The sequence below is a fragment of the Oncorhynchus clarkii genome, chromosome 29 (genome assembly GCF_045791955.1).
Source record: "Oncorhynchus clarkii lewisi isolate Uvic-CL-2024 chromosome 29, UVic_Ocla_1.0, whole genome shotgun sequence".
Taxonomy (NCBI): domain Eukaryota; kingdom Metazoa; phylum Chordata; class Actinopteri; order Salmoniformes; family Salmonidae; genus Oncorhynchus; species Oncorhynchus clarkii.
In genome coordinates, this window is record NC_092175.1 from 23,058,664 (window position 1) to 23,075,206 (window position 16,543).

At 41.6% G+C, this 16,543-nt stretch overlaps 1 protein-coding gene across 8 annotated transcripts in view; it reads left to right on the forward strand.

Annotated features, from left to right (window-relative positions):
• LOC139387893 (nuclear pore complex protein Nup214-like) overlaps nt 1-16,543 on the forward strand; it is a 71,043-nt gene that overhangs the window by 20,561 nt on the left and 33,939 nt on the right. For all 8 annotated transcript variants that reach the window (XR_011629232.1, XR_011629231.1, XM_071134235.1 and 5 more), the window contains exons 20-24: nt 2,355-2,437; nt 2,525-2,608; nt 2,699-2,989; nt 3,239-3,406; nt 4,128-4,236. Coding sequence is in view for 6 of the 8 variants with exons in the window: in XM_071134235.1 (XP_070990336.1) it covers nt 2,355-2,437; nt 2,525-2,608; nt 2,699-2,989; nt 3,239-3,406; nt 4,128-4,236 (735 nt within the window). In the remaining 2 variants the exon portion in view is untranslated. The remainder of the gene's footprint in view (nt 1-2,354; nt 2,438-2,524; nt 2,609-2,698; nt 2,990-3,238; nt 3,407-4,127; nt 4,237-16,543) is intronic.

Below are 16,543 nucleotides of genomic sequence, written 5' to 3' on the forward strand. Positions count from 1 at the left end.
AAGAAGTTTAAAGCCGGATTTGGATACAAAAATATTTCCCAAGCTTTAAACATCCCAAGGAGCACTGTGCAAGCGATAATATTGAAATGGAAGGAGTATCAGACCACTGCAAATCTACCAAGACCTGGCCGTCCCTCTAAACTTTCAGCTCATACAAGGAGAAGACTGATCAGAGATGCAGCCCATGAGGCCAATGATCACTCTGGATGAACTGCAGAGATCTACAGCTGAGGTGGGAGACTCTGTCCATAGGACAACAATCAGTCGTATATTGAACAAATCTGGCCTTTATGGAAGAGTGGCAAGAAGAAAGCCATTTCTTAAAGATATCCATAAAAAGTGTCGTTTAAAGTTTGCCACACGCCACCTGGGAGACACACCAAACATGTGGAAGAAGGTGCTCTGATCAGATGAAACCAAAATGTAACTTTTTGGCAACAATGCAAAACGTTATGTTTGGCGTAAAAGCAACACAGCTGAACACACCATCCCCACTGTCAAACATGGTGGTGGCAGCATCATGGTTTGGGCCTGCTTTTCTTTAGCAGGGACAGGGAAGATGGTTAAAATTGATGGGAAGATGGATGGAGCCAAATACAGGACCATTCTGGAAGAAAACCTGATGGAGTCTGCAAAAGACCTGAGACTGGGACGGAGATTTGTCTTCCAACAAGACAATGATCCAAAACATAAAGCAAAATCTACAATGGAATGGTTCAAAAATAAACATATCCAGGTGTTAGAATGGCCAAGTCAAAGTCCAGACCTGAATCCAATCGAGAATCTGTGGAAAGAACTGAAAACTGCTGTTCACAAATGCTCTCCATCCAACCTCACTGAGCTCGAGCTGTTTTGCAAGGAGGAATGGGAAAAAATGTCAGTCTCTCGATGTGCAAAACTGATAGAGACATACCCCAAGCAACTTACAGCTGTAATCGCAGCAAAAGGTGGCGCTACAAAGTAAGGGGGCTGAATAATTTTGCACGCCCAATTTTTCAGTTTTTGATTTGTTAAAAAAGTTTGAAATATCCAATAAATGTCGTTCCACTTCATGATTGTGTCCCACTTGTTGTTGATTCTTCACAAAAAAATACAGTTTTATATCTTTATGTTTGAAGCCTGAAATGTGGCAAAAGGTCGCAAAGTTCAAGGGGGCCGAATACTTTCGCAAGGCACTGTATGTACTTATGTTCTGAGCAAGGAACTTAAACGTTAGCTTTCTTACATGGCACATATTGCACTTTTACTTTCTTCTCCAACACTTTGTTTGCATTATTTAAACCAAATTGAACATATTTCATTATTTATTTGAGGCTAAATTGATTGTATTGATGTATTATATTAAGTTAAAATAAGTGTTCATTCAGTATTGTAATAATGACAATGACAACAAATAAATAAAACAAATCGGCCGATTAATCAGTATCGGCTTTTTTTGGTTCTCCAATAATCGGTATCGGAGTTGAAAAATCATAATCGGTCGACCTCTAAAACATACCCTCGTAAAACTGACTATCCTACCGATCCTTGACTTTGGCGATGTCATTTACAAAATAGCCTCCAACACTTTACTCAGCAAATTAGACTGCATCCATCACAGTGCCATCCGTTTTGTCCCCAAAGCCCCATATACTACCCACCACTGCGACCTGTATGCTCTCGTTGGCTGGTCCTCGCTACATATTCGTCGCCAAACCCACTGGCTCCAGGTCATCTATAAGTCTTTGCTAGGTAAAGCCCCGCCTTATCTCAGCTCACTGGTCACAATAGCAGCACCCACCCGTAGCACACGGTCCAGCAGGTATATTTCACTGGTCATCCCCAAAGCCAACACCTACTTTGGCCGCCTTTCCTTCCAGTTCTCTGCTGCCAATGACTGGAACGAATTGCAAAAATCACTGAAGTTGGAGATTTATATCTCCCTCACTAACTTTAAGCGTTAGCTGTCAGAGCAGCTTACCGATCGCTGCAGCTGTACACAGCCCATCTGTAAATAGCCCATCCAACCAACTACCTACCTCATCCCCATATTTGTTTTTGTTTTTCTGCTCTTTTGCACACCAGTATTTCTACTTGCACATCCTCATCTGCACATATATCACTCCAGTGTAAATTGATCAGTTGTAATTACTTCGCCACTCTTGGTCTATTTATTGCCTTACCTCTTTACTTCCTTTGCACACACTATACAGATGTTTCTTTTGTGTTATTGATTGTACGTTTGTTTATCCTATGTGTAACTGTTGTTTTTGTCGCACTGTTTTGCTTTCTTGGCCAGGTCGCAGTTGTAAATGAGATTTTGTTCTCAACTGGCCTACCTGGTTATAGAAAAAAAATACTTTTGTGTTTAATAGTTTGGACAACGAGCTGGAGAGTTTGAGAGATGCACTCCTGAAAGCCAGTCTAGACACCATTCCTAAGACCTTACAGTCTTCAGGTAAAGTACTTTCCAACCCATGTCTCACTGTGTTAACTATTGCTCTTGAGTGATGTAAATGTATTATGATTCTTTCCACTTCCTCAGCCAAGATGTCTCCAGTGAAGCAGTCTCAATTGCGTAACTTCCTCTCCAAGAGGCAGACACCACCAGTCCGCTCCACCGCTCCAGGTACTCCCAACACACAGAACATAGTGAGCAGTGTAGTGTAAGTAATGTGTGGAATGTACTTCTCCTGAATGGTTCCATCTTTTACCCCAGCCAACCTGTTCCGCTCGGCCTTCCTCTCTCCCAATTACTACGAGGATCTGGACGATGTGAGCTCCACCTCCTCCCTGTCTCAGGCCCTTGACCCAGACTACTCCCACTGTTTTGAGGAGGAACCGGAGCCCGAGCCTGCCCCCCTCCCCGTGCTGCCCACCTCTATGCCCCGCCACCCCACGGTGGTACGCACCCCTTCCATAGCCCCAGGGTTTGGTGCCATCCAGTCCACTCCTTTCAGCAAGGTGCACCAGGGCATGGGCCTGGGACTCAGCCCCATCCTAAGCACAGGTAGGAAACTCCATTGACTTTTTAGTTGACCTTTTATTTAACCAGGTTGGTCAGATGACAAGAGGTTCTAAAACTTTGCTGTTGTACTATGTAGTTTGTATTGCATGTTTTATCTTCTAGTAACAACCATCAGGACAGAGAGGGGACAGCCAACCATATGACAATGTGTTGTTCAATGTGGTTTTCAGAGAGCTGGTCTGTTGTACAGTAAGTTATCAAATGTACTAACATCTTTAGCGATTTTTCTAGTTCCAACCAATAAGATCAACATGGGAGGTGCGGACAGCACGGCACTAGCCACTAAGACGGTGAAGCACGGAGCCCCTCCCACTGAGAAGGCCACACCCGTCCCCCTCCCTGCCCAACAGGCTGCTGCTAAAGCTGCTTTCCTCAGGCAAATGGCTAATCAGAAAACAGGTAGGCGGGGCTTGACCTTTGTAGGTTGCAAATAATGGAAAGTGTAATGCCTTTGTGACTGTTTTTCTGTCACTGTAACTCCCATACAACGTTGCATTTACCTAGTAAAGAATCTATCAATGTTTCATTTTCTGCTCCGCACAGGACATGGGACCTGTTTCCGTATTGTTCGACCATATTATGCTCTTTTAACCTCCGTAGTATAACTTGCTGGTTTGTTAATTTTTCAATCTGGGAAGAAGCTTTCATTGGTGGTCTCGCTACACTGAAAACAGTTTGACAATCCGATGTATTGACCAGCAGAGCTTTAGTGACCGGTAAAGCTTTTCTCCCATCTGTCTTCATGCCATATTCATACTCTGACACCATGGGGAGACAAAGACCAGGATCACTGGTGAACTGACAACCCCATGGTTTTACGATGCAGAATTATGGTTGATAAAACTTTAGTCAACAAATTCAATTATCTAAACAGTACTTTTAATCAATTAGGCCTATTCATGCTAGTATACGTCTGTGTGTCAGTAACCCAACATAACGTGACATTTAGTACTGTTAGATGCACACAATTATGCTATTATTGTGGATAGTCAGATTAATATAATAGTTTGAGTAAAATGTTTGCATCCTTTGCAAGAATAGCAACATGCTTTTGCATGTATTTTATCACTTTTGTATAATGATGATGATCATTTGATTTTTCTCCTTTGTGGACAACCAGTGGTCAGTTCCTCTCTGGGAGAGTCTACCCTGAAGACCGTTCCCCAGGTGGTCAACGTCCAGGAGCTCAAGGACAAAGGACCGCCACTGCCTGTATCCACTGTGATCAAGTAAGTCTTCATCTTTATTACCATCCCTCTTCATCAAGGCTTTACCTGGAGCCTACTTTCAACAGCCTACTTTTACTTTTTTCTGATTGCAGTTCCCAAAACATAAAATATATGCACATAGATAAGACATTATATTTAAAAAATATATATGTAGATAAGAAATGTGACAAAGTAAATACATTTCTCGTGATTAGGAGCACGGCTGAAGGATTCCTATCTCATACCACTACAATATTACAATAATTGGATGATTCCAATCTGACTCACCATTACTTTACACTGAACCTACAGCACATAAATATTGTACACAGCAGCTTTCTTGTGTGTGTTTCTGTTTGTCTAAATTAAAGTACTGTGCACTGCAGTGTTGGGTCTGCTGACAGTGCTGTGTCCCTCACGGTGTCCCTTAGGGTCTGCCACAGTGAATCTGTTTCTCTTTTTTTAAACAACTCAAGTCACGGAAATACGTCTTCCTTAGTCTAATAAGCATAACGTGTATTTTTTTTGAGTTTGAGCGATGCAGGGTCTTCCGATTGGCCAGGCTTTAAAATGAGGTCACGGTAGAGGAAGAGAGGGGGAGAGGGAGAGAATCGTTATTTTAGCTTGGTGAGGCATGTTTACAGTGACTCGCTGAGGCAGAAAGATACAGCCACATACAAATAGGGGCAATGAAAAGAACGTGGGGAGCGAGTGTGCCATATACAGTACACAAAACATACTGTGAAATACTTCCCCTGGTCCAGCACATAGACGGTCACAGCACTAGACTGGCGCTGCATGGGGGGGATGTGTATGTGGGGGATGGGCATACACGTGGGCAATGGACCATGATATAAAGTGTGTGAGAGTGTGTGCGTGTTGTGAGTTTACGTCCTGGGGGGGGGGGGGGTACTAGCCTATGCCGTTTGTCTATGCGTGTGGCTGCATACGCCCATGTACAATATGTGTGGTTTGGGATCTTTTGTGCGAGTTCCATCACAGCTGGCATATCCCAGGCCTCTAGTCCATATGCTGGGGGCCACAACAGCACAAGGCATAGCACTGCCATTCTTTCACTCTCTCCTCTCTCTGCCTCTCTGTCTCTGTGTGTGTGTTAGGTCTGACATTTAAAACCTCGCCCCTCGTCTCCCTTATCAGGACAAGATGACCAGCAATAAACTGATAAATTAATCTGAGAGCACAAATGCGCACAGAATTGAGCAATCATAAAACGCAAGGGTGAAATAAACAACCGTAGGACACCCAGGTTGTAACGCTAATGGGGTATATGTGAAGGGCATTGGTGTATAGACTAGACTAAAGCATGATATTGAACCCTTAAGATCAACACACACAAAAAGACATCAAGTATTTTTATGTGAATATGTCTAGAGACTAAGCATTAAAGAGATTCTCCGGTACTTTTGTATACTTTTTAGCCAGTAGTTCTGCTGTGTGTGCATCTTGCTATTTGTCACTCAAATAGCGAGGGGCTGAAGTTCATTGGCTATAAATCGAATTGCTAGGGGGCTCGCCCAGGGAAAATGGCACATAAGTTTCCAGAAAAAGTAACTTTCAAACTGGATTTTGTGGCTAATTGAGGTAACACAGTAGTACTGCTCATAGATTATGCATATACAGTGGGGCAAGAAAGTATTTAGTCAGCCACCAATTGTGCAAGTTCTCCCACTTAAAAAGATGAGAGAGGCCTGTAATTTTCATCATAGGTACACTTCAACTATGACAGACAAAATGAGGAAAATAAATCCAGAAAATCACATTGTAGGATTTTTAATGAATTTATTTGCAAATTATGGTGGAAAATAAGTATTTGGTCAATAACAAAAGTTTATCTCAATACTTTGTTATATACCCTTTGTTGGCAATGACAGAGGTAAAATGTTTTCTGTAATTCTTCACAAGGTTTTCACACACTGTTGCTGGTATTTTGGCCCATCCCTCCATGCAGATATCCTCTAGAGCAGTGATGTTTTGGGGCTGTTACTGGGCAACATGGACTTTCAACTCCCTCCAAAGATTTTCTATGGGGTTGAGATATGGAGACTGGCTAGGCCACTCCAGGACCTTGAAATGCTTCTTACGAAGCCACTCCTTAATTGCCCGGGCGGTGTGTTTGGGATCATTGTCATGCTAAAAGACCCAGCCACGTTTCATCTTCAATGCCCTTGCTGATGGAAGGAGGTTTTCACTCAAAATCTCACGAAACATGGCCCCATTCATTCTTTCCTTTACACGGATCAGTCGTCCTGGTCCCTTTGCAGAAAAACAGCCCCAAAGCATGATGTTTCCACCCCCATGCTTCACAGTAGGTATGGTGTTCTTTGGATGCAACTCAGCATTCTTTGTCCTCCAAACACGACGAGTTGAGTTTTTACCAAAAAGTTATATTTTGGTTTCATCTGACCATATGACATTCTCCCAATCTTCTTCTCTAGCAAACTTCAGACGGGCCTGGACATGTACTGGCTTAAGCAGGGGGACACGTCTGGCACTGCAGGATTTGAGTCCCTGGCGGCGTAGTGTGTTACTGATGGTAGGCTTTGTTACTTTGGTCCCAGCTCTCTGCAGGTCATTCACTAGGTCCCCCCCGTGTGGTTCTGGGATTTTTGCTCACCGTTCTTGTGATCATTTTGACCCCACGGGGTGAGATCTTGCGTGGAGCCCCAGATCGAGGGAGATTATCAGTGGTCTTGTATGTCTTCCATTTCCTAATAATTGCTCCCACAGTTGATTTCTTCAAACCAAGCTGCTTACCTATTGCAGATTCAGTCTTCCCAGCCTGGTGCAGGTCTACAATTTTGTTTCTGGTGTCCTTTGACAGCTCTTTGTTCTTGGCCATAGTGGAGTTTGGAGTGTGACTGTTTGAGGTTGTGGACAGATGTCTTTTATACTGATAACAAGTTCAAACAGGTGCCATTAATACAGGTAATGAGTGGAGGACAGAGGAGCCTCTTAAAGAAGTTGTTACAGGTCTGTGAGAGCCAGAAATCTTGCTTGTTTGTAGGTGACCAAATACTTATTTTCCACCATAATATGCAAATAAATTCATTAAAAATCCTACAATGTGATTTTCTGGATTTATTTCCTTCTCATTTTGTCTGTCATAGTTGAAGTGTACCTATGATGAAAATGACAGGCCTCTCATCTTTTTAAGTGGGAGAACTTGCACAATTGGTGGCTGACTAAATACTTTTTTGCCCCACTGTATGAAGTACACATTGACACATTCAGCCCAAAGCGGGAGGTTTAAAACAATTTTCAGTAGTCACCAAAGTTCCAGAGCATGTAACCAGCTGTTTTTGAGGTTGGATTGGCAAGATCAAGACCCTCCAAACATGCTTAGAGAAGCATTCATAAAACAGTAGATTTCTACCAACCATAAGCCTGTCACATGCTTCCCAGTGGAAACAGTTTGCGCACAAATTATGGAAGTGTTCGGACTTTTTGCGTTCGTCAGGTTTCTTTAGGCTGTTCAGGCACACACTTTTTTCTTTTAAAGGGAGTATTTGGAGGAACAGACGTTTGTGTCGCCTTCTGCTAAGATCAAACCGAACCTACTATACGGGTGCCTTTAGAGCCTAGAGTGACGGTTAGATGGCTGACATCCTGACCTTGTGACTTAAAGAGTCAGATGGAACGCTGCTAATTAAAGACTTAACGTTGCTCAATAATTTGAGATGTGTATTAGAGCTTTGAGATCACACACACATACGCACACTTCCCAAAAAGTACATACATTGGATGCACACACAGACTCCCGTCATGCTTGCGTGAGTGTGCTCAATTTTTGACCTCTTGTGTCACTGCAATTTCTGATATAAATGGCTGTTGATGACAGCTGTGCATGTCATTTGTCAATGCCAGAGGGACTGAGCGGTGCAAGGTTGGACAGAATGGACAGATGTTGGCAGCTGGCATACGGGTGCAGGCTAGTGATGGGGGATAAATAGTTACATATCGGGATATTATTTTTGATGATGTATCGTTTTGATATCGCAATATTATTTTTATGTTAGTTAGTTGTACCTGCACCAAAACTCCAGTATTTTTCCTTCATAGTGTTGTTCTCCATCTTTTTAAATTGGGGGCAAATTTGCTTTCAGCACTTTTATTTCCATGACTGATCAAAACTCGTTTCCTCATGCTCTCGCTTGTCCCTCTGTAGCAGACATACGGTGAGCAATATGTTTGGAACATTGAATCGCAATAAAAAATCACTGTATCGAATCACATTACATATAGAATCAAGAGAATCGCAGTACATATCGTATCTGCACTTAAGTATTGTAATATCTTGAAGCCCCTGGCAATTCCCAGCCCTAATACAGGCCTGTGTCCCTGTTGTCATAATGACAGAGAGAGAATGTCACTCCCCAATGTCACAGCACATTCAGACTGGAGGGTGGAGGAGGACCTTCAATTTGTACCGTCAGCAGTTTCTGTTTTCATAATAATTGTTCTTGGGGGAAGGAGCAGTTGAAAGTGCATTTTATGCTTCTGAAGTGTAGATAACGAATAAACCCACAAATGTTCTACTCTTTGTAGACAGTAACTGGTATTTGGGAATGAAATAGTTTGAATAAATTGATTTATTCAGACGACTCCTTACATTTTGATTACATTTAAGACTGTCAAATGCACATTACCCATCATCCTTGTCTAGGGAGATCTTCTTTGTCTCTTACTTTGACACTGCTCCCTATTTTTCACCACAGCATCAAGCTACATCATCCATGGCTAATAGTCACCTATAAGCAGGTTATTACTTCCCAGAAGAGCTGTACGCAGGAACAGCCATTTACTAATCCCATGTCCCCAGCCTGTCCTGTCTTTACTGCAGTAGTGGTGTTGTCCTGCCCCAGCTACGGTGTGTAACTGGGGACATAGTATAGATTATCAGAGCTGCTGCTGCCAGCCAGATGCCAAGAGCCACTGTGACCTTTCACTTGATGGCGTGCCAACGTCCGGACGGAGAATGGGATTTGGTGTATGGGGGGGGGAAACCTAACTGCAGCAGTAATAGTGTTTTCTCTCACAAAACCTTTCTCTCTCTTCTGTCCTTCCTTTCCTGTATTTCTCTTTCTTGTTACTACATCTGTCATCTCATGCCCTTTTACTTACTCACACACACACACACACACACACACGACTGACAAAATGTATCTTACTTAAACATGCCAGTCATGGTCTTTTGAGCAGAGCACCTCCAAGCATATAGCCAGCTGTAGCTTCCTATCCTTCCTATTAAGATTTACTTTGATTAATTCATTTCATTTTATCCGTGGGTGGTCTTTTAATTTCAAGCTTCAGTGCCTGTGTGATAGAGTTACAGTGTACTATGTTCCAATTAACAGCAGGAACATTGCACTGGAGTTGGGTGGTCACTGGTGCCTGGCCTAGCCTGGCTGGCAGTGTCAAAGCCAGCTGACTTGTAAACCTGGGCTGATTCATAGCAGTGCTTGTAAATGTGTGTGTCTGTTGGTGCCAGGTTACGCTGTGTGCGTGCGTGTGTAGGGCTGGCTCAGTTACCATGTAACCGACTTATGGATGAAGACCATCATGGGGCGGCAGGTAGCCTAGTGGTTAGAGCACCGAAAGGTTGCTGGATCGAATCCCCGAGCTGACAAGGTAAAAATCTGTCGTTCTGCCCCTGAACAAGGCAGTTGTTCCCCTGTAGGCTGTCATTGTACATAATAATTTGTTCATAGCTGACTTTCCTAGTTAAATAAAGGTAAAAAAAAAAAAAAAAAAAGTGTGTTTATTCATATTTCCTGGGAATGAAGAGCTGACGCGTGTGTCTGCTTGACTTTTATAGCACCTAGGAAAGAGCAGGCGACAGCAGAGCTCTCTCTCATCTGAGTTAATGCACTGCTAAGGCCTGCCCATGCAACTTTGATGGAGAGACACTGAATTATTCAGTGGGTGTGGCTGACCCAAGGCAAGCCGTAGGGGGAGCGGTCAACACCCAGGTGCTGCTCACCAAACTGACATGTTTTTAACTATGGATGCGTTGTAGCATGGAGAAACAACACCTAGCCGCGGCCTTTGCAGATCTGAAATCATTAGTTGGGTGTAAGCAAAATGGAGGAGTCTCCAATAAAAACCTGCCATCATCATTTTGCTTACACCTATCTAATCCTTACCGTGCTTGGAGTAATTCTGAATTATTGTATGCTTCACTGTTGGTTAACTACTTATCTACTCGTGTTCCAGTGCACCGTACTGCCACAGATGGAAGAAGGAGCCAAATGTCTCACAAGATGTAGCAATCTGAAACACCTGTTTAGTCTAGTGGTGTGAAGTGAGAGAAGATGGAACTAGATGAAACTTGGCTGACTTTCTGCTAATTTTCTCATTGATGAAACATTCAATCTCAATTCAGGTTTCTGTTCCCAAAACTAGAATCCATTGGTTTTGGTTTTGTTTGGTTTTGTTTAGGAGTGTATGGGTGAATTGAGTTATTGGATAACGGAAATATGCTAAAACGCACCAATGTGATCTCGCTAGCTTGTGCTTGGCAATGCCCACCACCTTGCTTGTTCTGCGCACTATGCTTAATTTGCTCCCATTGAAAACGACACCAGTGACAGATCTTGAGTTAGTTACCATTAGAGTTCGACCGATTTAATCGGAATTACCGATTAATTTGGGCCGATTTCAAGTTTTCATAACAATCGGAAATCGTTATTTTTCGATGCCGATTTTATTTATTATATTATTTTTAATATATATCATTTTTTTTACACCTTTTATTTAACTAGGCAAGTCAGTTAAGAACACATTCTTATTTTCAATGACGGCCTAGGTACAGTGGGTTAACTGCCTTATTCAGGGGCAGAACGACAGATTTTTACCTTGTCAGCTCGGGGATTCAATCTTGCAACCTTTACAGTTACTGGCCCAATGCTCTAACCACTAGCTAGCATTAACCTTCTCTTATAAAAAACAATCAATCATACTCACTAGTTAACTACACATGGTTGATGATATTACTGGTTTATCTAGCGTGTCCTGCGTTGCATATAATCGATGCGGTGCGCATTCGCGAAAAAGAACTGTCGTTGCGCCAACATGTACCTAACCATAAACATCAATGCCTTTCTTAAAATCAATACACAGAAGTATATATTTTTAAACCTGCATATTTAGCTAAAATAAATCCGGGTTAGCAGGCAATATTAAGCAGGTGAAACTGTGTCACTTCTCTGGTGGCTGTTGTCGATGTGTTCCTGGTTCGAGCCCAGGAAGGAGCGAGGAGAGGGAAGGAAGCTGTACTGTTACACTGGCAATAGTAAAGTGGCTATAAGAACATCCAATAGTCAAAGGTATATGAAATACAAATGGTATAGAGAGAAATAGTCCTATAATTCCAATAATAACTACAACCTAAAACTTCTTACCTGGGAATATTGAAGACTCATGTTAAAAGGAACCACCAGCTTTCTTATGTTCTGAGCAAGGAACTTAAACGTTAGCTTTCTTACATGGCACATATTGCACTTTTACTTTCTTCTCCAACACTTAGTTTTTGCATTATTTAAACCAAATTGAACATATTTCATTATTTATTTGAGGCTAAATTGATTTTATTGATGTATTATATTAAGTTAAAATAAGTTCATTCAGTATTGTTGTAATTGTTTTTATTTATTTGTAATAATGACAATCGGCCAATTAATCGGTATCGACTTTTTTTTGGTCCTCCAATAATCGGTATCGGTGTTGAAAAATCATAATCGGTCGACCTCTAGTTACCAGTATCTTTCGCACTGCCTGATGAGAGAGCTTATCCCTGGAAGGGACCCTGTTGGCAATGGGATTTCACTGGCTTTTCTTGGCCTGACTTGGGCATGCTTGAGTGAGTGTGGGCTTCAAGATGACAGCATTGGCACCCCACAGTTCAAACTCATCACCATGTGATTAAACTTTGTCAGAAGACCAGCTGTCACTTTACACTACACATCCTCCTCTGTCTCTAACCTCACTGGCTATACGTCTATAGCGGATGATCCAGGATCTATTAGCGTTTAGATTGCATATCTGTCAAGCCTGTTCAGTGTGTCTGTCTTGTTTAGTGCTTAGGCTATTTCCTCCACAGACACACACACACAGTCCTTTGCTTGTGTGTCTATTGATCCATGCGGGCTCCCCAGGGTGACGTGGTGCTCATACTGATGCAGCACTGAGACGGCCATGAGGAAAGCGGCTGATGAGCTGAGTGATCATCCCCAGCTCTGCCACCTGCTCTTCTCTGTCTCTGCGTCTCTCTCTAAATAGTTACAATGCAACTTCAGTTAACATGGAATTCTGAAGGCAATTTAGTTCTTAAAATGACAAGGCAATGCATTATTGGAGACAGTAGATATTTTACAAAATAAATAATGTATTTCAAAATAACCAGGGTAAAGCAATGAGTGTACAGGATGATGTGATGGCAAAATGATGTACTAATGTGATAAGCTACAGAATCAGAATCAGACAGGGAATGGGGATTAGAGGGCCTAAGATCAAACAAACAGTTATTCTTTATATTTCAGAATGAAACAAGGCAGGCAGGGATTATAGGAGAAATATATAGATAGTAATGATAAAAGTAACAGATACAGGTTACACACACATTCAAAGCAGGGAAAAGATAGGTGGAATAGCATTCCTCATGAAGCTGGTTGAGAGAATGCCATGAGTGTGCAAAGCTGTCATCAAGGAAAAGGGTGGCTACTTTAAAGAATCTCAAATATATTTTGAGTTGTTTAACACTTTTTTTCTTTTTTTTTTTACTACATGATTCCATATGTTATTTCATATTTTTTATGTCTTCACTATTATTTTACAATGTACAAAATAGTACAAATAAAGAAAAACCCTTGAATGTGTCCAGACTTTTGACTGGTACTCTAGTCAAACATTTTGAAAGAAATACCATGTAAAATTCATGTCAGTTGGGAGTAGGTTTTTGAAGTCCCAATACCTTGTTCATCGGGTCTATGACCTGACGTATAATACAACAATTGACACAGGAGGAGTGCTAATCCCACACACAAATTCTAATGGTGTGAAAAGTCTGACTTCAAGTTGACTACGAGGACTATACACTATAGAGCTTTACCTCAAAGATTAGAAGATTAGAATACACAACCAAGACAATTGTTTATGGATAACCAATAGTAACTAATATACTATTTAGCGTTTATCTGAATGCACATCGACCAGGGAGTGCCTGGCTTACAGAACGAGGAAGACCGTATGGGGTTTGGTTAACCCTGGGGCATTAAAATTATGGTCACCCCCCTGGAACTCTTTTTGAGTTGCTTTGCAAAGTGGGTGGGACTGGTTGAAATTGGGAACAAACTAGGCAGCTTTTGCCTCTTTAGGGCCATCTTGTGTCATCTGTGGCCAATAGACTACCTGGAGCAGTGTATTGCATGTTGAGAGACTATCCTCCTGCAAGAGTTGCATGTACATATAAAGAGCTTGTTGGCTCTGGGAAATACACATATAAATTATGACTGGTTCAGGTTGTGTACCCTGTCACGTATAGGCTTTGATCACTAGCAATGCTAACGTGGTCACGCAAACAAAAATTTTACGCCTAACTCAAAGAGCAGGGCACTTTCAGACAACAGTTATAGGTTGTCAACTAACGTAAGTCTCAAATCAAAATTATGGCTCAAGGTCAAGTTACACTAGTATGGGCAATGGAGGTTGAGCAGCCTCATTAACTAGCAGAAAATCATTAGCAATACCAGCGGACACTGAATATTACCTGGATAAAACTACATTGGACACCTAATTAAAAGAGAAGGGTACCAAAATATATAGCTTATCACCTACTACAAGGGTCAAAATTACAATTATTAAACTAATTAAAGTCTGCTGTAGTCTTTGTGAGGGAGTATGGCAGCTCCCCTTGAACTCACTATCAGAAAAATAAAAACGGTAGTTAGGTTGATCAGACCTTACTCTATTGCTAGCAGGAATTCAATAATCGTAGGCTACCAGTCAGATACTGGACAGCCTAATTAGATATGTATTCCAAAAACAGTAACTCAACTCAAAGGCACTATATTTAGCAGAGGAGCTAGGCTAATTCAATCATCACTTAATTAAAACACTACCTTAAAGTACGCCTTGTCCAAAGGGATCAACACAATGTCCACCAAGTTACAATATCAGAATAATATGATTTGTCCAAGTCCATAGGTTACACAATGCAATAGAATCCAACAATAGAATTGTCTAAGAAATAGGGACTAGAGTATGAATCATGCACGACTGCCTTGGCTCCTAATCTGGGAGGAGGGATATATTCAACTAGGCTAAACTAAGGATAGAGGCAAGCGATTATTCTAATAATCCTAAAACGAAACCTAAAACGAATCCTATACAGGGTGGGTCTGATCATAAGGAACAACTTCATAGGCTTAATTCACAATAAGGATTTACAGATTACGCGCCCGTTTCAGGCTAACATAATAGATTATTATTATTGACTCAAACTCATATGGGCTCTCAGAATAAGGACTGTTGTGTTCGGACGGCGACCAGCCATATGGTTACTATTATGAACTACAAAACAGTCCAAGGACACCCGACGCGGGGACATTGCAAGAATTCTCCGGACTATTGAAGTGCTTTGTTTTGGACTGCCTGCCAATGTCCTCTGAAGACATTGGTTCCAGACAGATATACAGTACCAGTCAAGTTCGGACACACCTACTCACTCATTCAAGTTTTTTTTTTTTTTTTTGTAGAATAATAGTGAAGACCAACTATGAAATGACACATGGAATCATGTAGTAACCAAAAAAGATTCTTCAGTGGCCACCCTTTGCCTTGATGACAGCTTTGCACACTCTTGGCATTCTCTCAATCAGCTTCATGAGGTAGTCACCTGGAATGCATTTCAATTAACAGTTGCCTTGTTAAAAGTTAATTTGTGGAATTTCTTTCCTTAATACATTTGAGCCAATCAATTGTGTTGTGACAAGGTAGGGGTGGTATACAGAAGATTGCACTATTTGGTAAAAGACCAAGTCCGTTTTATGGCAAGAACTGCTCAAATAAGGAAAGAGAAATGACAGTCCATCATTACTTTAAGACATGAAGGTCAGTCAATCCGGAACATTTCATTTCTTTGAAAGTGCAGTCGCAAAAACCATTGCGCTATGATAACTGGCTCTCATGAAGACCGCCACAGGAAAGGAAGACCCAGAGTTACCTCTGCTGCAGAGCATAAGTTCATTAGAGTTACCAGCCTCAGAAATTGCAGCCCAAACAAATGCTTCAGAGTTCAAGTAACAGAGACATCTCAACATCAACTATTCAGAGGAGACTGCGTGAATCAGGCCTTCATAATCGAATTGCTGCAAAGAAACCACTACTTAAGGACACCAATAATAATAATAAGAAGAGACTCGCTTGGGCCAAGAAACACGAGCAATGGACATTACATCGGTGGAAATCTGTCCTTTAGTCTGATTTTGAGATTTTTGGTTCCAACCGCTCTGTCTTTGTGAGACGCAGAGTAGGTCAACGGATGATCTCTGCATGTGTGGTTCCCACCGTAAAGCAAGGAGGTGTGGGGGTGCTTTGCTGGTGATAATGTCTGTAGTTTATTTAGAATTCAAGGCACACTTAACCAACATGGCTACCACAGTATTCTGCAGTGATACGCCGTCCCATCTGGTTTGTGCTTAGTGGGACTATCATTTGTTTTTCAACAGGATAATGACCCAACACACCTCCAGGCTCTAAGGGCTATTTGACCAAGGAGAGTGAGGAAGTGCAGCATCAGATGACCTGGCCTCCACAATCTCCCGACCTCAACCCAATTGAGATGGTTTGGGATGAGTTGGACTGCAGCGTGAAGGGAAAGCAGCCAACAAGTGCTCAGCATATGTGGGAACTCCTTCAAGACTGTTGGAAAAGCATTCCAGGTGAAGCTGGTTGAGTGAATGCTATGAGTGTACAAAGCTGTCAACGTAAAGGGTGTCTACTTTAAAGAATTATTAAATATATTTTGATTTGTTGAAGTTTTTTGTTTGTTTTATTTCATAGTTTTGATGTCTTCTATTATTCTACAATGTAGAAAATAGTAAAAATAAAGAAAAACCCTTGAATGAGTAACCAGCTCGATCTCACCTATCTTTTCCCTGCTTTGAATGTGTGTGTAACCTGTATCCGTTACTTTTATAATTACTATCTATATTTCTCCTATAATCCCTTCCTGCCTTGTTTCATTCTGAAATATAAAGAATAATTGTTTGATCTTAGGCCCTCTAATCCCCATTCCCTGTCTGACTCTGAT